At 45.0% G+C, this 19885-nt stretch overlaps 1 protein-coding gene across 1 annotated transcript in view; it reads right to left on the bottom strand.

Moving 5' to 3' along the window:
* Positions 1-1880: 1880 nt before the first annotated feature.
* LOC147614651 (uncharacterized) overlaps positions 1881-19885 on the bottom strand; it is a 41806-nt gene continuing 23801 nt past the window's right edge. Inside the window, exons 3-5 of the mRNA XM_086779920.1 lie at positions 3090-3265; positions 2581-2689; positions 1881-2357 (exon numbers count right to left, since the gene is read on the bottom strand). Of these exons, the coding sequence (XP_086636046.1) occupies positions 2040-2357; positions 2581-2689; positions 3090-3265 (603 nt within the window). The 3' untranslated portion in view covers positions 1881-2039. The remainder of the gene's footprint in view (positions 2358-2580; positions 2690-3089; positions 3266-19885) is intronic.

Below are 19885 nucleotides of genomic sequence, written 5' to 3'. Positions count from 1 at the left end.
AAAGGGTAGGTTAGAATCAACCGAGAAGAGAAAGGGTACCACCTTATCCACCCGTCTATTGTCCACACCGGATAGGGGCCGTGCGATACCAAAGTGACCAAACCTTCAAGCATATGAACCCTATGTGCACGGGTGGCATTGCAAATTCAAGTGCAAAAGTCCCTCACACATTATCACATTTTTTACAGCTTTTTGATGGGTGGCATATCTATCAAGGCCCTTAATGATGTAGTCTTAACCTCTTAGACCCTATGCTTTCTAACTTTTGTGTACTTTCAACTCAGAAATAAGATGGCCATGCCATCCATCTTCCATAGCCGGTCTCTGTGGATTGTACATGTTGTAGATTTAGTGACAAATCTTCACCTAACCTAGGTCGTGTGCAGGATTGATCATCTTATTAGAGTGTCAACAGAGATTGGCAACCTTAGTTTTTTTGGAGAAAAAAGTCACCATGGATATTTCCAAATAAAGTAACTCTTACCAGGATAGTCCATGGATAAGCTCACAAATCAATCCTTCTTAATTACTAGTTCTTAATCCTTCTTAATGACTAGTTCTTATTAACTTGTAGAATTGTGACTATGAAAGAGGTGAAGCCAAATGATGTCTACCAAACCAAGTTAGAACTCACCTCTCAAATATTTAGCCAATTGCCTCTCTCCTCGTTCTCTTCTTCTACCTTGCTAAACTGTTTTTAGAAATTGGTGTACTTTCAAGGTTCAGATCCATACAATGATCTGTTTCATGCTTTCGAGGATTAATTTAATGCAATAATGATGCTAGGGTAAGGCTTCCCACCTCGCAAGAGGGGCGTGTTTAGACACCTCACCTTGCCATTCCCTCGCTCCAATAGTTAGCCTAGTTCATGATTGAAGCAACCCCCACCCCCCCTCCCCCCCTTTCTCTCTTCTTAAAAGGAACACTAAATCATCCAAACCAAAACCATGTGCAAGACATGAGAGGGTCAATCAGCAAAAGAAGTATGAGAGACATGAAGAAGGAGACAGGGTGAAGAGAAGGTGGGAGCGTGAACCGGAGAAAAGGGTGAGACAGAAATGGATGCAACGTGAAGAGAATGTGGATGAACAAGAGATGGCCAAGGGTGGGAATGTAGAAATGGAGCTAAGACATGATGAGGGGATGTGGGTTGAAGGGTATAACACATGATGAAAAGGTGGGTAAAGAGGAGATGGGAGGGGGGAGCAAAGCCATGAAGAGAGGCTAGGTTGGAGGGTAAGCAATAAAAGGGGGGTGAGGCATGAAGAAGAAAAAGGACAGGGTGAAAAGATGGGAATCTTTGTACTATATTTTAGCACTCAAGGCAAACTGCCTCCACATTTGCAACCCTTTCATGTGTGCACATATTCATGTGTGCAAGTTCCAAGTTTGAAACATTCATGCGTGCAAGTTCCGAGTTTGGACCATACGTCAAATAACACTGAACATGTATGCAGATCTGTAGGCTTTTGTCCCTTTTCGAGTATTTTGTAGCAGACATGATGATGCATCTGTTGACTTGGACCCGCGCCATAGCTCCACATAGATTCCTATTTCATGATGAGACATAATAATATAGTAAATTTAATATTTGAAAAAGGCTTTCTATTCATTATTACCCTCTACCTGGTTCACATATGCATTCTGCTCTGTACACAGTCCACTCAACATGAAGAGGTTGACACAAATGCATGACTCTATCAGGCTCCTTTGCTGAGAAGGTAAAGTGTCTCCCTCCAATATACCAACTGGCTTACTAAATTATACTTACCGGCATGTGTGTCCATACCCAAGACCAACACTCCAAAGACTTCACCTATGACTTCAGTGTACATAGCAGTCAGCCACCGTGAAAAAAGTGTATACTGCATGGATAAATCAATGCTGGAAACCCTTATATTTCAACAACACTTCAACTCTTTTGTTACAAAAACAATTTCCTCAGAGGCAAGCTATCAACCTGAAATGACCAAACTGGTCAGCTTCATTTAGCAGGCCAAAAACTAGCAAAGAATTAGGAGACCTATTCAGAATCGCTGTCAAATGTCCATATAAAGCCGCACAAGGCGCAACGATGACAAGGGGAGTTCAGTCCTCCATTCTTTTTGTTTTTTGGTCAAGCCTCTACCCTTGCCAGCTTGGTCTCTATTGGCTCGCACATTGGCCAGCTTCCACAGGGATTTCCCTGATTCAATTTCGAATGATGCAAGCTCCAAAATGCCATCTTTTACCACCACCTTGCTTTTAGTACTGTCATCACTGAGCTCTTCTTCATACCTCACAAGCATGGGGAGGTCTTTGAACCTTAGAAGCTGATCGGGAACCTCCACCACCCTTTCTGCCCCAGGAGATGAGACCTGTACAAACACACCCCATTGAAAAAACATCACTTTTAAGGTATATGTATGCTATTGGAAAACACAGGTTAATCCTCAGACTTCACTCTTGAAAGTGCTAATAGCATTGAATCCCATGTACCAAGTATATCCGCGGAAACTGCCGGGGGAGGGGGGGGGGGAGGAGAGAGAGAGAGAGAGACGTGTGCACGCACACATTCAGGTTGCATGATGAAGGCATTACCTCCAACGCCAAATTATCAGGAAGAATACCATCTTGGCCAGCCTCTTCAAGGCGCTTTCCGTAAATAGTTGAAAAACTTTCAATTTCAACCATACTGGGAGATCCGTATCTGCAACATGTGACAAACCAGAGAAACTAAAATCCATCACATGACTCAAAAATCCACGCCTTAAAAATTGAAGACATTGTTTGCTTTGAAGTTTGTTGAGACAAGGTCAATGCAGATTTGTAGGAACGAAAGAGATGGTCCAAATAGTTTAGAATTGTACACACCAAAAGACCAGTTGCCATGACACTTCACCGTTGATGCTACATTTTTGCAGCCAGTAATCAGGTAATTCTCAGCCTTCAGATGCTCAAGTTAAATAATCTTGAAGCAGCTTGTCATACCCTTCTCAAAGATCGTATGGCTCCTCTTCTAACAATCAATTTCAAAATTTGCTCCATGCCTAACCATTTGATTACACTAAAAAAGGCGAGCATGGAGACATCAAGTTCAACCATATTACCTATCTGATAATTTGTCAAGCCGCACATAGATACGACCTTCAGTGGAAGTTTTGAAGGCATACAAAGAAAAATTGCTGCCAAATTCCTCCAAAACTCCTTTTGCGATTGACAAGGCCTTTTCTCCCCATTGTGCTTGGCCTATGTTCACGCCACCTCCATCTCCTCCGTCACCAAGCTGAAAAACCACATATAAACAAGAAGTGCCCTTAATACCACCCTTCTCTCTTTGAGATGCCAGCCACAACAGCAATCTCATTTTAAAAACCTCACTCCGCATACATTTAAGAAAAAAAAAACCTCCCCCCCGCATATATTCTAATGCATGGAGAGTTTGACCCACAGTTAAGTCCTGTAGTGCTTAACCAAAATGTGATAAAGCTTTTACACATTGTAGATCACTCAAAAGAAGATCCAAAAGACTAAGATAAATTCAGAGTGTAGCCCAAGCTAAAAGAACATGAACCGACAAGCCAAATCACTTATTCAGCAAGGCAAAAGAAAAATTTAGAGGCAGAGCCCCAGAAAACCTCAGATTGCTAACCCCTGCCTCCCTCCTAACACTAAAATCATGTGATGTCTGCCAATCTAAAGAACTGTGGCTGCTTCTGTTGGGACTGATCATGCTGCTGATTTCCTGCTGATTTGGACCACTTATCCGCTGCAGAAGCATAGTCACAAGAAACGTATTGAGGTTTTTTTCGTTTTTCATTTGGTTTCCAAGCGCGTCTCAGAATTAAAAAACCGATGCATTTCAAAAAAATCAAAATATTAATTATTTTTAAAATATAATTAGAGCATTTAGAGACCACTACAAACAATGCACATTGCATATGGATGACCAGAAAAAATATGACTCGTGAATTCAACATCTTGAAACTTCTAAACTTTAAACTATAAACTTCAAATCCAGATTTCATATGCTAAAGTCCAAACTTCAAACTTCATATTATTTCAAAGATCAAACTTCAACAACGTCCATGCTTCAACGGGAAGGAGAAGATAAGAGCAGGAGAAGGGAAGGGAAGGAGAAGAGAGGAGCTGGAGTAGGGAAGGAGAAGGGAAGGAGAAAGAGGAGAGAAGGAAAGGAGAAGGAGCCCAAGGGGGCGCAAACCGGCTGCAGGCACACAAAGGGAGATGAAACAGCTCGCAAACAGGCGGAAACCATGCTCTGAGACTGCCACCCAGCCATCCTTCGAGTGTGGGGCACGTGTTTCTTAGGGATCTTGGTGTCAGCCGTCAAGTGCGGGATTAGAGGCAGCAAATCATCTTGCATACAGAGGTACAGTATTTTTGGGTTTTTGTGCTTACATCAGTTTTGGGACAAAATCAAAGTCTTTTGGTAGAAGCTGTAGCTGCAGGTGACTCTAGAAGCTATGGGGGATGGAAGATTGCCATGAATGAGTAGAGACATAAAATAAACTCACGTTTGCACGACTCAAAAACCTGTTGATTGATTGATTAATCCTTGTATCAAGTACATGCTTTTATAGGCTAGAAGGCCTACACATCACACATAAGGGGGCAATGACACAAGGCTAGGCCAATGTCATTATTGCTTACACACAAAAGCACACTGGTGTGGCTACAAGAGGTTGTTCACACACATATACCCACTTACTCACATAAGTGAGTGTTCACACACAAATATAAAGAGGGGTACACGTACACGATGGATACACACATTGTAGCATGCAATAGGTTGACCGTCGTAATATGCACTAAAGCCTTCTTTAAAACTGTGAGTTTATGCAATCCAGTTTACTTCAAGAGAGAAGAGTAGAGAGAAAGAAGATGAGAATCGACACCTCGACACCAGATTACCCACTGAAGAGCCCCCCTTTGCAAGCAAGAGTATTTGCTTGTATTACTTTGGAGAACTTTGTACAATGATGAGAATGACGGCTGTGGACTACCAAACGTGTCACGTGCACAGCCGTGGTCGTATATACCTAGATGAATCCAAGAACAAGCCCAAATTCACCTTATTAGAATGTGCAATTTATAACCTCATGGTAGTCATCCACAAGGCAATAAACCATCAACTCCATCATGTATAGTATGGACTAGATACTACGACATCCCTACTAACGTCATTAGTGCCCAATAGTGGGTGTAGAACTTGGTATCAATATCTGCTCCCCCACACACCCCATGCACACACACACACACACACACATATAAGAGTATACATTCATACACCCCATGCACACACACACACACACACACACACACACACACACACATAAGAGTATACATTCATACAAAGGTATGTGTACTGAGTTTCTATCAGAGCTCTGGAGATACAGGGCAGGCTCAGCCATAATGAAGCCTGGCACTAAGGATCATAACAAATAGAAAGAATTACTACAACAAAAAGGTAGTTGATAGGACATATGCACCACTAAAGATAGAAAGAATTAACACAATATCAACTAGCTACAACTTGGACGAAAACTTCACAATGTGAAATTTGCATGTCCGCTAATATAGCATAAAGATATACCTAGATCAATAAGGAACATGCCCAAATTCACCTTATTAGAATGTGCAATTTATAACCTCATGGTAGTCATCCACAAGACAATAAACCATCAACTCCATCATGCATAGTATGGACTGGATACTATGACATTCCCACTAATGTCATCAATGCCCAATAGTGGGTGTAGAACTTGGTATCAATATATGCTCCCCCACACACACACATAAGAGCATACATTCATACAAAGGTCTGTGTACTGAGTTCTATCAGAGCTCCAAAGATATAGGGCATGGATAACCTCATCATTCGTCTCGGATTTGACAGCGTTTTAGGGGAGATTTAGGGGCACATTTAGAGCCCATTTTGTAACCCAATAGGCTCTTGAAGTGCCAAAGACATACACCCATATATGGTATACCTTTTGGGCACAATTAGGGCACAAAAGATGACTTTTTAGACGAAGTTTTGTGGACTGAAAAGGCAAAACCGACTGGATTACGAATTTTACTCTTCTCCCTATAAATAGCCAAGCTCTCATTTGTACATATCATCTAAACCTCCTTTGGGATCAGGTCATAGGTAGTTAGTAGAAAGTCTTGCAAGCAACTGTTAGGGTTTAGCACTTAGAATGGAGGGCTCATATGCATTCTCAAGGGAGAAGCCACCATGAAAGCTTGAGAGAGCTTAAAGCTGTAAATCTTAATTAGTATTGGTTAATTGTGATTAGACTATTACACATTGTCTTTTATACTTGGATCCTTGTTCACACCTATTAACTAATGGCCTTCACACTTGACTATGCCCATGGACCCCTATTCAACTATTTACACTTGTTTGGTCTTCCAATTCTCCATAGGCTCATGGCCCTCTTCCTCATGCCCGTGGCCCATTATTTACGCCTTTGTGACAAACCAGCCCCACCCAATAAGTTTCGTCCTCCTCGAAACTTGGCCATCATCATCATTCAATGTAGCATTGGAGATCAAGAAGCCACGCATGGACATGATTTCACCAAAGTTGGAAGCATCACTTTCCATAGGCTGAAAACTGTGTAAAATGCTTCCAAAACAGTCCCAAACAAGTGCTCAAGGTTGACACTTCACGTGCATGAAGCTTCCAAAAGATGAGGATCTGTCATGGCCCTGTGAAAATGGAACAGCACAAGTGTGGGCATGGTGGTTGCAGAGTCAGAATATTGAATGATTCACATGGGGGGGTGCCTGGACAGAGTTAAAGATGTGTGGACATCCCTAGGTGTGAAGGGGGGAACTAGAACATTAAACTTTAATGTTTATTAAAGTTGCCCCTAGGCCTTAGTGGCCCCTAGGGACTTTTAAAGTTTGGGGCCCTAGGATTTTTATGGAGAGGAGGCCACTCCACTTTTGGAGTGTGTGTCTCTCTCCTCCCCCTCTCTCTAGCTTTTGGGAAAAAGAGTCGTGGAGGCTTGTGGGCTCTCATGCGTGGAAAAGCTGAAGAGAAGAAGGAGTCGACTGCAGATTTTGTGTGTGCTGCTGCTGCTGTTTTTCTGAGTGCAAACCAGCCGTACAGCACTATACGGCCAGATCTGCTGCAAGTACTCTCTCTCTCTCACTGGCGGCGCACAGGAACTGCTGCGTGTACATCTGCTGCTGCAGGCGACTGTACGGACAGGCTGCTGGTTCAGGTACAGTCGTACAGTACTGTACGACTGCCGTACAGTGTACGGTCAGGGCTGACACAGGCTGCGCTGGACTGAACTGCAGTAGGCGGTGCTTGACAGGTCTGGCTGCGCAGGTTCAGGCGAGTACAAGTGTGGACAGCAGGCGGCGTTTGCAAGTACAACTCTTGGCACGTATCCCGAGGTAGTACAGACGGGTACGGGGCTGTTTTTCAGATCTGTACATTCAAAGACAGCATAGAAGTGAACACAAGGAGGAGGGTACAGACAAGTACGTGCATGCGTGTGAAGCAAGGTTGTGGAAACAAGTGCCTGCAAGTACAGATTGGTACCGTTGCTTCCTCCAGTGCTGATTCACGAGCTGAATTTGGTAAGCTCCGCTTCTGTTCATCTATCTCTCTTTCTACTGCTTGATGTCTGTTTGCAGATATGAGCTATCTGGCCCCTTGTGAGAGGAGGGGTATGGCAGATTGACAAGGGTTGAGACAGAGTTTGGACAGTACATGTATGTATGAGCTGAGATGTTGAATCATGTACTTGAGTTATGCCAGATGTATGCTCATGGCTACCCTGCTTAGTGGTCTTGGCTGATCAGAGGGAGGCACAGTGTGTTATTGTGAAACACAGATTTGTGTGCATAGATCCTCTGTGCTAAGAGGGAATTGTGGGCCGTCAGATTGGACATACAGGTGTAATCTCTTGGCTGATTTTTTTGTTGTACTCAGCCATTCATATTTTTTTGGAATTGAATAAAGAAATACCGCAAGGGGCGCCAAGCTTTGGGGCCAACAAGTGTCGCTTTGTTTTCAGATTTGGGCACTCTAGCTCCAATCTGTTTTGTTTTCATATCTAGACTACAAGTGGACGGGTGACTGCTAGTCTACCGCACTCTGGTTTCTATCAGAGGCCGGTTTCAAAGTTCCGTCCCCGGGACCAATCATCAACTTTCTGAAGGGGGTGAGCTCGTGGTTGCTTTGAAGAAAGCCATCGCTGAAAAATTCAGCAAACATGTCTGATACAGAGGATGAGTACTTCTATCATGAAGAAGAAGAGCAAGAGACTTCTCCTGAGAGAGATGTATCTGAGGATATTTTTGCAGGAGAACAGGCTGTAGATGTTGAGCCTTATGAGGATGTAACACAGCCAGAAGATGTGCATGGTAAAGAGGATGATGATGCTCGGTTTAAAGATCGTTTGGCTGGTGTTATGGAAACTTTTATGCAGCTCACACAGAGTGAGAGATTTGCTGAATTTATGAGATCTCGCACAGAGCCCGAGAAAAAGAAGAAGAAGGTTCGTTCAAAGAATCTTCCATAGGGTCATAGTGGAGCCATCCCACAGGAACCATCTTTTGGCCAGTTTCCGAACATGCAGCATGCTTATGGTGCAAACTCTCAGAGTTCCTTCTATGGACAGCCACTTATTCCTCAGCAGAATATGCATCCAGGTTATTTTGGTGGTGGCTCGGTGTTCCAATCCATGACTGGGGGTTATCCTCAGGGAGGCATGGGTATGCACGGGCCTTTTGGAGCTAATTTTCAGCCTGGTATGCAGGGGAATATGTATGGTGGTATGCAGTCCGGTATGCAAGGAAATATGTTTGGAGGCATGCAACCTGGGATGCAAGACAATATGTTTGGTGGCATGTAGCCAGGTATGCATAATAGAATGTTTGGAAACATGGCTGGAATGTATGGTATGCCTGGTGTGGGAATGGGAAATGTTGACCCAATGATGGGTATGAATGTTGGGGGCAGCAATCTTGCGGAACCACTTCCATATGATAATCTAACGCCTATGGGAAAGGCGAAGGATTACAAGGAAGGGGGAGCTGCAATGAAGTTTGACACATTCAGTGGGACCAAGGATAAACTTACAGCACTTATCTTTTTACAGCAGTTTGATGCTGCTTTTTCTGGTGGGAATTACATAGAGTCCTCTAAGGTGAGGAAAGCTGCCACTTTTCTCAAGGGCAATGCTTTGCAGTGGTGGTCTACTCTCCTTTTGCAGGGCATAGCACCCACTACATGGGTCCAATTCAAACAGGTTTTCTCTTCCGTATGGCTCACATCTACATTTGAGGTGGATGTTATGACCGCATGGCACAAATTGGATGCTTCAAAGTGTGATAGTTTGGAGGATTATAACAAGAAGTTTTGGGAAGCATTACTCCCAGTGACTTCTTATCGTGCGGTGCCATTGTCTGAGCAGGTAGAGAAGTATTGTTGTGGGCTTCCCAAAGAGGTACGAGATTATTGTATAAAGACAAGAGTAACGAACATGTCACAGATGATTGAAAATGCCATGACAGCTAATGCGTTACTCACTGGTGGTTCATCTGGGTTTAAAGGCAGTAACAAATTGAGCAAGAAAGCTGAAAAATTTGGGCATGCTTCTCGTGATGCTAAAGGGTCTTCAGAGACAAAGTATAAGAAGTTGCCAATGCCCAAGAGGACTTTTGAGGAAAGACAGGCTTTGAGAGATGCTCATAAGTGTTTTTACTGTATTGAAGAGGGACATATGTCATTCAATTGTCCCAAGAGGAAGTCCCAAAAGGACTCTGACAATAAAGGAGAGCCCAAGCCAAAGAAACAAAAACCTTCTGCAGGCTTAGTTCATGATCTTGTGGGGGAACAGCGTTCAACAGCCAGGTGGTGAAGCTACAGAGTTGTGCAGGGCATGGGGCAAAGTGAGAGATCAGAATACTTTGATCTTCTTTGATACAGGTGCTAGAGCCAACTTCATTTCACCAAATTAGGCTGGCCGATTGAGGATTCGCGCAGAGGAGATGGGGCCGTTACATGAGGCTAATATGGCTTGTCCAGGGTATGCAGAACCCGTTACTCCAATCATTGGGAAGCTTCGGCTTCATTTGCAGGGTTATGTGGACAGCGAAGAGTTCTTCATCATGCCTTTGGATGGCTGTGATGTTTTGTTGGGGATGCCATGGTGCCACGGTACATGCGGTGGTGGATACTTACAATAGGAATCCGCTTCAGCGATTTCATCAGTAACGAAAAAGCATCTTTCCGCGTACTTGATTTATGTAAAGGATGCACAGGATGATGAGTCTAAGTCTAATTTGTCTATGTTAGATAAGGACAGGACTGATTTCTTATGTGGATTTCAAGACTGTTTTTCCGAGTCATTGCCAGGAGAACTTCCTCCAGAGAGGCCAGAAGATCATGCCATAGATCTAATTCCTGGTAGTACTCCACCGAATAGACCGCCGTACCGTGTTAGTGCAGCCCAACAGAAAGAGATTATGAGTCAGGTGTAGGAGCTTTTGAATAAAGGATTGATACAGTCTAGCTCATCACCCTTTTGCTCACCTGTGCTCTTAGTGCAGAAGAAGGATGGTTCTTGGCGCATGTGTATTGACTATAGGGCGCTGAACAAGAATACCATCAAGAATCGATTCCCCATACCGAGGATCGATGACATCGTGGGCTGCTTACAGGACTCCACAGTTTTTAGTCGTATTGACTTGAAAAGCAGGTATCATCAGATACGAATTAGACCCGAGGATGTGCAAGACAGCATTCCGAACCACGTTTGGATTATATGAGTTCTTGGTTATGCCCTTTGGTTTGACAAATGCGCCTGCCACATTTAACAGAATGATGGACAGGATTTTCAGGCCTCATAGAGAGTTTGTGGGCACATTCTTTGATGATATGATTGTGCATTCACAAACTGAGGAAGAGCATAGAAGGCATTTGGCCATTGTGTTTTGCAGAACTCAGAAACCATAGGCTGGTTGTTAATGGCAAAAAGAGTGAGTTCTTTTTGCAAGAGATACATTTCTTGGGGCATATTGTGTCTGCGCATGGAGTCCGTATGGATCCAGCAAAGATGGAAGCAATACTTAATTGGCCAGCTTTGAGGACCGTGCATGATGTACGCAGTTTTCTATGATTGTGTTCCTATTACAGGCGGTACATACGGCACTTTGCTGAAATTGCTTCGCCTCTTCATGCTTTGACGAAGAAGGCAACTCCGTTTAGATGGGCTGATCGGAAAATTACAGCATTCAAAAAGCTCAAAGAAAAGCTTACTTCGGACCCAGTACTGGTGTTACCGGACCTCCGAAAGGCTTTTGTTGTCCAGTGTGATGCATGTGGAAGTAGCATTGGTGCAGTTCTCATGCAAGAGGGACATGTCATAGCCTATGAGAGTAGAGTTTTACAAGATGCTGAGAAGCATTTACAGGTTTATGAGAAAGAGATGTTGGCTGTAATTCACGCTCTTTCTACATGGAAACACTACTTGCTTGGGGCTGATTTTACTGTACAGACAGATCATCAAACCTTGCGTTATTTCCTCACGCAGACTAAGCTTTCAGAGAAGCATATGCGTTGGGCAAACTTTTTGTCAATGTTTCACTTCCAGATTGTGCATGTGGAAGGCAAAAAGAATGTAGTGGCAGATGCTTTGTCACGCAAGCCACAGGTCTCTGCAGTTTCACTTGCTTATCATCATGAGCTTGATGAAATGAAAGAGCAATATGCCCATGATGAGGATTTTGAAAGGTTGTATGATTAGATTTCTGAGGGTCAGCGGCATGAGCACTATACTCTCAGAGATGGGTTTTTATTGATGCATGGCAGACTGTGTGTTACCAGGCCATTGCGACTCAAGGTTATGATCGAAAGTCATGCTCCACCGTATGCAGGACATAGAGGTATTGACGCCACGGTCAAAGCAGTGGAGACTTTCTTTTATTGGCCAACCTTGAGAAGAGATGTTGATGCCTTTGTGAGGCAATGCATCGTATGTCAGAAGGTAAAGTTTGACCGTCAGAAGACACCAGGGTTATTATAGCCTTTACCTATTCCGGATAGACCTTGGGAGAGCATTGCCATGGATTTTGTATTTGATCTTCCACGGACACAAATGGGAAATGATGGCATCTGGACTATCATATGCAGGTTCAGTAAGCAGGCACATTTCATTCCCGTGCGTAAGATGATCAAAGTGGATCATATGGTGAAGTTGTTCATGGCGAACATCTTCAAATATCATGGCTTGCCTACGTCTATCATTAGTGACCGTGATCCACGGATGACGAGTTTGTTCTGGAGAGGGTTGTTTGACAACATGGGTACAACTCTCAAGTTTTCATCGTCATTTCATCCACAGACAGATGGTCAGTCAGAAGAGGCTAACTCTACAGTGTTGGATCTTCTCAAGTGTTATGTGTCAGAGCACAAGCAACAATGGGAAAAGTATTTTCCTTTGGTGGAGTTTGCATATAACAACACTGTACATACCTCGACAGGCAAGGCGCCTTTTGAGATTGTGGAAGGAGGGAAGAAGGTACCACCCATTTTGCATACAAAGGATAAGATCTTTGAGACTGATCAATATGTGGAGAGTTTGGATGAAGCTTATCGGAGGGTTAAGTTGGCACTCCAGAAAACTCAGCAGAAGCAAAAGAAAGCCGCAGACCGTCACAGCATCTGCAAGGCATACATGTTTACCCATGAATTCTCTAGGGAAGAATGACATCCATCATCAAAGGAGTACATAAGTTTTGGGCTTCAACTGGCAGCAGCAGAGCAGGGGGTTCTCTTCCACAGAAGAAGACGAAAGTTGGCTCCAACATCGCCTCAGGAGGTTCAGAGCTTCAGGAACGACGGAGATGGTAGGTGAAAGGTTTCCACAGACAAGTCAGGGGTGACTCAAGTATTTCCAAGCAATTTTAGCAGCATTTGCCATTCAGTTCCCGCAGAGATAAGTCTTTGGCTCAAAGGACTCCACTCCTACAGACGACCTCAATCCCAGCAGAAGAAGTCAGAAGGGGGCAGTGATTCGGTGGAGAAGGATCACCAAAGGAGTCGAAAGGTTGCCAGGTATACCATCCAGCAACAGTTCAGCAGAGAGGAATGTCACGTGCACACCCATCAGGTGTACAAGTGGCATGGCATCATCAAGCATTAATCAAACATCTAAGTATTAGTCGGGCATTTATCAGCATAAGCATGGGGGTGTTTTATCACCAACATCAGCACTTTAGTCCTCATGAGCATTGTAAGGCATTTAGCCACATCAGGTCAGCAATGTTACTCAGCCGACAGCATTTATAACCAGCCAACTGGCATTTATGGCATTCATGTGCAGTCGTGAGCATTCAAAAGCTGGCCGACTGCTGCAGCAAAGCTGACCGACCAGCATCAGTACCCACATATAAATAGAAGCGTATCCTCCATTCAGTCCATCATCGCATCTCTGTTCAGCGCATATCTCCTCAGCGTTCAGTTCAGCAGTAGTATCTCCTCAGCGTTTCCTTCCCAGGTAACAAGGAGAGAATCAACCCATCAGCGTTTGCAGCAAATAGCATCAGCCCATCAGCATTTGCAGCAGATAGCATCAGTCCATCAGCGTTTGCAGCAAACAGCATCAGTACATCTGCGTTTCAACATCAATCCCGCATTACATCAGTCCCAAGCCATCCCTTCAGCGTTTCCTTCCCAGGAGACAAGGGAAAGACAGTGGGACATCAGTTCATCCAACATATCAGCATATTCAGCACATAGGCAGCATATTCAGCATATAGTTCATCATTCCTATCTCCTACATAGAGGGAAGCCGGCATTGAAGGGTGGACCTCGGCATTGGAGCAAGGAACAATCCTCAGCATCAGCATTCAGCCTATCCATCTCATCCCGAGAAGGATATCCATCTAGGACAGCGTCATAGATCTATTCAGATCTCACTGTAATCCATTCATCTAATATAGCTGCATTGCATTGCATTGACACTATCTGTCTATTTCTTAAGCATCATTAAGTGCAGCTTAGTTAGCCTAAGGTTGTGTTTACGACGGTCAAAACCCTCGCATGTCACAATCATGCCCTCTTCATTAATGGGTGGCAGCTTATCAAACACTTGCACTTCCGGTCCCACATAAGGCTTCAACTCAGATACATGGAAGACATCATGTATCCTTGTCGTTGGTAGAAGCAAGAGTTGGTATGCCACTTCACCAACCTTCCTCAAGACCTTGTATGGACCATAATATCGATGAGCCAATTTAGTGTTGGTGTTGCCTTTGAGAGAGGCATATCTAGACTTAGGGATCCTTAAAAACACAAAATCCCCTTCCTTAAACTCCATTGCCCTCCTATGTCGGTCCTCATAAACCTTCATCTTCTCTTGAGCACGCTTCATGTTCTCTTTGCATTGTTGAAGAAGTGTAAGCATCTTCTCAACCTCTTCGTTGGCACTTGGATTCACATCCTCTTGCTTGGTAATCATGCTTGGTACATTCACCTTGTACCCATACAAAGCCTCAAATGGCGACATTCCAATGCTAGCATGATATGTACTATTGTAAGCAAATTCAGCAAGAGGCAACCACTAATCCCAAACACTTTGAGTCTCATGGCAATAGTGTCTCAAATAGGTCTCCACCCACTTATTCACTCTCTCCGTTTGACCATCGGTTTGAGAATGATAAGCGATGCTTGGTGTGAGTTTGGTACCCATGATCTCAAACAAAGTCCTCCAAAATGAACTCATGAATTTGGCATCAAGGTAGAAACAAGATAGACCTTATCCTTGTAGTAAAGGAGACCATTTTGTAGCTTAAAATTGGGCAAATCCTCATGAGACCCTTACTATAATTTCTGCACTAATTGAGACCCTTCATCATCCAAAAGATATTCTTCTTGGATATTCATCACCCAATCTTTGTGGACCTCCGAAATGGCCAATAATGAACATGCCCACATCCTTGACAAGGCATCGGCAACTACATTGTCTTTCCCCTTAGTATAAGTGATAGACCATGGTGTTGGCCTCCTCAATAAGCGGGCTGATCCATGGCAATGCCCCGATGTCCTTGAGGAGGTTGTTTAGACAATGAGCCATACAAAAGGACACCGTGACATGTCCATACATACCTTGGAGCATAGCTCTTGCCGCCCTATTGGAAGGCTCCCCATCCGCAACCAAGCCCACTACATGCTCGGGGCCAACGATCTCCATAGTGGTAGCCCACTCCGCCGCAAGCACATCCACGCTCTTCCCGTTGCTGGATGCATCATGAGATGAGATGAAGTACATCTCTCCACGGGAATATGCAACCACGCCGTGAATACTCCTCTTGCGGGTGTCACTCCCATCCATCCACAATGATGGAGACTCCGTTCCTCTCCCACTGCCGCTTTGTGTTGTCGGCCGCTTGCTCTACAATGTGCTTCTCCTTCTTGAGCAATGTAGTGCGCAGGCTCTCGGATGAGGGGGACGTGTATAGGTTGAGCCATACTCCCCAATCTTCTTAACCATGACCTTGAAGTATTCCAACCTATTCAAGAAAGTAATTTACTAATGAGAATGTAACATGCGGAAGCACTGGGTAGTCTTCTTTCAGCCCTAAACACTCTTGAAGACCTTCTGATGCAAAAACGCACCATGATGCAAAAACGCAGGTAGAGAGAGAGTAGAGAGAGAGAGTGAGAAGTGCTGGAATTTCAGTATATACTATGTACAAAAAAGGTACAGATCTTTGCAGCCATGGGCTGCCTTCATAAAAAGGTTCCTAACCCTAAATTCTGTCCCCTGTGGGACCTCCTATTGACTCACACCCCTAGTGGGTGGAATGAATAAACCCTTGAGCCTGTGGACCTTTTTATATGAGTCTCTGGACACTTTATGCTGGCCGACTGCTGGTCGGCCAGTTCCATGTCCAAACCTTCACTTTTTCCCCTGCCCGACTGCTGCTAGTCCTTTGTCTTTGATGCGCATGCTGTCCACCCTCTGTTGACATAAGCCGACATCTCCTCTGGCAGCCAGCACCACTGTCCTCTGCAGCCGACAGCCATCTGATCCATGCTCTGCTCCATGTCCACCTCAGATGAGTCACCTGAAGCTCCTACCTTCTGGTTCTACTGGTTCATAATCTTTATCTGCTTGCCTCTTCTGGATCTAGCCCTAGAAATGTCCATGGCATCTGTGATGCACATGACATCCCCCTCTGCTAAACTTGATGACGGGAATCCAACCTGCTCTTGGATGACTGTCATCATCCCAATCCTATTCCGAAGTCCCTCTGTCATCATCCATCCCTGGCAAACCTTTTTCTCTGAAAATCCGGTCTGTTCTCCAAACCACTCTGTCTCTGATGAAGATCTATGCATCTGGTCTTCCTCTAGTCCACAATCCATTCCTGCCCTGACTCTGAACACCGTCTTGGTCTTCGTTCCTGGAACTAAGTCTGGCACTCTCACATCACCCTTGGAGGATCAACCTCCCTTGGGACCGTTCCCTTAGAACCTACTGGCTCACGGAACTGCCATCCCCATCTGGCACTGTGGAACACCACCAACAAACCTCCTGGGAGTTCTTCCCGATCTGTGTTCCCGTGTACTTTCCTGTACCTTGGACCTGTACACCATCATCTGGGCTTCGAATCCGTGTACTTTCCTGTACCTTGGACCTGTACACCATCATCTGGGACTGAATCAGTGTTTAGCGTTGCTGAGCTTGATGCTCTGATACCAATGTAACATGCGGAAGCACTGGGTAGTCTTCTTTCAGCCCTAAACACTCTTGAAGACCTTCTGATGCAAAAACGCACCATGATGCAAAAACGCAGGTAGAGAGAGAGTAGAGAGAGAGAGTGAGAAGTGCTGGAATTTCAGTATATACTATGTACAAAAAAGGTACAGATCTTTGCAGCCATGGGCTGCCTTCATAAAAAGGTTCCTAACCCTAAATTCTGTCCCCTGTGGGACCTCCTATTGACTCACACCCCTAGTGGGTGGAATGAATAAACCCTTGAGCCTGTGGACCTTTTTATATGAGTCTCTGGACACTTTATGCTGGCCGACTGCTGGTCGGCCAGTTCCATGTCCAAACCTTCACTTTTTCCCCTGCCCGACTGCTGCTAGTCCTTTGTCTTTGATGCGCATGCTGTCCACCCTCTGCTGACATAAGCCGACATCTCCTCTGGCAGCCAGCACCACTGTCCTCTGCAGCCGACAGCCATCTGATCCATGCTCTGCTCCATGTCCACCTCAGATGAGTCACCTGAAGCTCCTACCTTCTGGTTCTACTGGTTCATAATCTTTATCTGCTTGCCTCTTCTGGATCTAGCCCTAGAAATGTCCATGGCATCTGTGATGCACATGACAGAGAAGGAGACTAGGATGATGAAAAAATGAATGATGACTTGGCAATGATCGATTCCACTTACCTAGCCGCTTGAAAGGCAATGTGGTCATAGAAGAAGAAGCGGACCACCGCCATATCCACCTCCTCCTTCAACTTGGGGTTCCAATTCTCCCCAAGTGTAGATTGTTGCCGTGGGCCACGTAATGGTTGAGAGGCCGTGACTCGATGGTGAAGGTGATAGTGTGCATGATCCCGATCGACCACATGACTCCATTGTAGAGGCTTGAGTTCCTCTCCCCATCGTCGCGGGATCCACAGCCACTAGTGGTGTCCTTCTTGCCGCTTCGACCGCCTCGTAGACGCTAAGCTTGTCAAGAAGTTCCCGTCTCTTCTCGGGCGTGACATTCATGCAAAACCTCACCTCATGCCCACTCTCATGCAAGAGGTGGGCTCGCACTTTGTCGGCGCCACCTGTTCGCCGGTACGGGCAAAGCTTGCATGCCCATGGCCAAGAACCGCCTCCATGAGCGGATGGGGTGTAGTTAACCTCCTCCCACCATGTCCATCCCGTTGTCCTTCTACGGGAAGCCCCGGCACGTGAGGAGAATGCCATGGTTGAAGGCGACTTGACTCTTGAGCCTTGAGCAATGAGAAAGGGAGAGAGAGAGAAAGAGAGGGAGAGAGAGAGAGAGAGAGAGAGAGGGGGGGGGGGAGGCCTAGAGCCTAGAGGCTTGGAAGTTGGAAGACTCAAGAGGCTTGAAAGTTGAGGGAGAGATGAGAGAGAGAGAGAGAGAGAGAGAGAGAGAGAGAGAGAGTCTAGATAGTAGAGAGTAGGCCCTAGGGCCTTGTGTGAGAGACTTGGAACTTGGAAGTTGGAAGCTAGAAGAAGCTTGAAAATTGAGGGAGAGAGACTAGAGAGAGTAGATACACTCAAGTCTCATAGAGTGTGGCTTGAGGCTTGAAAGTTGAGAGAGAGAGTTGCTTGAACTTTGAAGCCTTGAAAGTTGAAGGAGTGTGTGTGTTCTTGTAGCCTTGTAGAGGCTTGTTCTTATATAGATATTAGATAGGCAAGAGAGGGGCAAGCCTCAAGGGGGGGAGAGAGAGAGAGAGAGAGAGAGAGGCAAGGACCAAGGCCCAAGACATCCCCAAACGGCCAAGCCAACAGCCATAAACAGCTAGAAACAGCAAAGCGTCCCTAAACAGCTAGAAACGGCCATAAAAATAGGCAAAAAAACTGGCAGAATGCGGCGCAACGGCTCCCTGCCGTCCCCCCACAGCCGTCCCCATTCCTGAAGGCGTCCCCGTCCCCGTCCCCGTCCCCATTCCTTATGAGTAACACTTCCAAGGGGACGTCCGTCCGTCCCCTGCCGTCCGTCGCCGGTCCGTCCCGTTTCGACGTCTCTCCGTTCCAAGCCCTCGTCCCTTCCGTCCCCTGTGACTATGACAGGAAGTGTATAGCAGACATGCGAATAAGTCTAGACGAGATGTCCACTTCAAGGAAGGGGATTGGGTCTATCTGCGTATCATGAAACAAAGATTGAAACAAGTGGAGAAATGTTGTCCCAAGCTTTCATTCCGTAGTTTTGGACCTTTCCCAATAGTCAAAAAGTTAAGTGATGTCTCCATGAAGTTAAAATTGCCTACCAGTTGGACAATGCATGATGTTTTCCATGTTTCTTGGCTAAAACCATATATTGGACAATGCATGATGTTTTCCATGTTTCTTGGCTAAAACCATATATTGGACCAGAAGTGTTTAATGTTTCAGATGAACAGCAGCCAGTCGTGGTAGACAAAGCAGAAGTCATCGAGCCCAAGCAAATCTTTCTTCATCGTTGGAAGCATGGTTCCGATCAACGAATACGTCAGTTCTATACGAAATTCCGAGATTGAGGTACCCACGAAGCCGTATGGCTAGATGAGGAGTTCTTTCAAGAGTACCCCCAATTGTTGGTGGACTACTTGGAAGCCATGAACCTACCGCCAAGCTAAGCAAGAGGGAATGTCACATGCACTCTGCACTGTAGTGCATGGTGACAAACTGGCTCATCATCATCAGTGCAACATTGTAACAATATTAGTACCATTCAAGATAATATTTGTCGTACGCCGTGACCCCATTGTGATCCTCAGTCCATGATAAGTCAGGCACGAGCTACGTAGGTCATTCTCAGCCATAGCAAGTCAGTCAGTCAATCTAAGTCCCTTAACCCACTTAAAGAGACGATTCATGCATATACAGTCAGTAGAAACCTTACGGTTTGCATTAGAAAGCATCCTGCATATTGCACATCATTCACATATAGCATCTAGACCATTGCAGGAACCCCAGATATCATCCAATATTTATCATGATATTTACTAGGATTTTTCTGGTATTTTTTCCATCATTTTCAGCATTTTTCACATCATTTATGCATTTATGTTAGACATGAGCAGTCGGCCAGCTCAATAGCTGGTCAACTCGCACCTTGTGTCCATATAAATAGAGTCCTTGCATAATCATTCATTCATTCAATCATATTCAGCAATCAGCA

The sequence above is a fragment of the Cibotium barometz genome, chromosome 41 (genome assembly GCF_041138505.1).
Source record: "Cibotium barometz isolate CiBa-2024 chromosome 41, ASM4113850v1, whole genome shotgun sequence".
In the NCBI taxonomy this organism is placed as follows: domain Eukaryota; kingdom Viridiplantae; phylum Streptophyta; class Polypodiopsida; order Cyatheales; family Cibotiaceae; genus Cibotium; species Cibotium barometz.
Note: the sequence above shows the minus strand (reverse complement) of the source record. Positions and strands in the feature narration are given on the sequence as shown.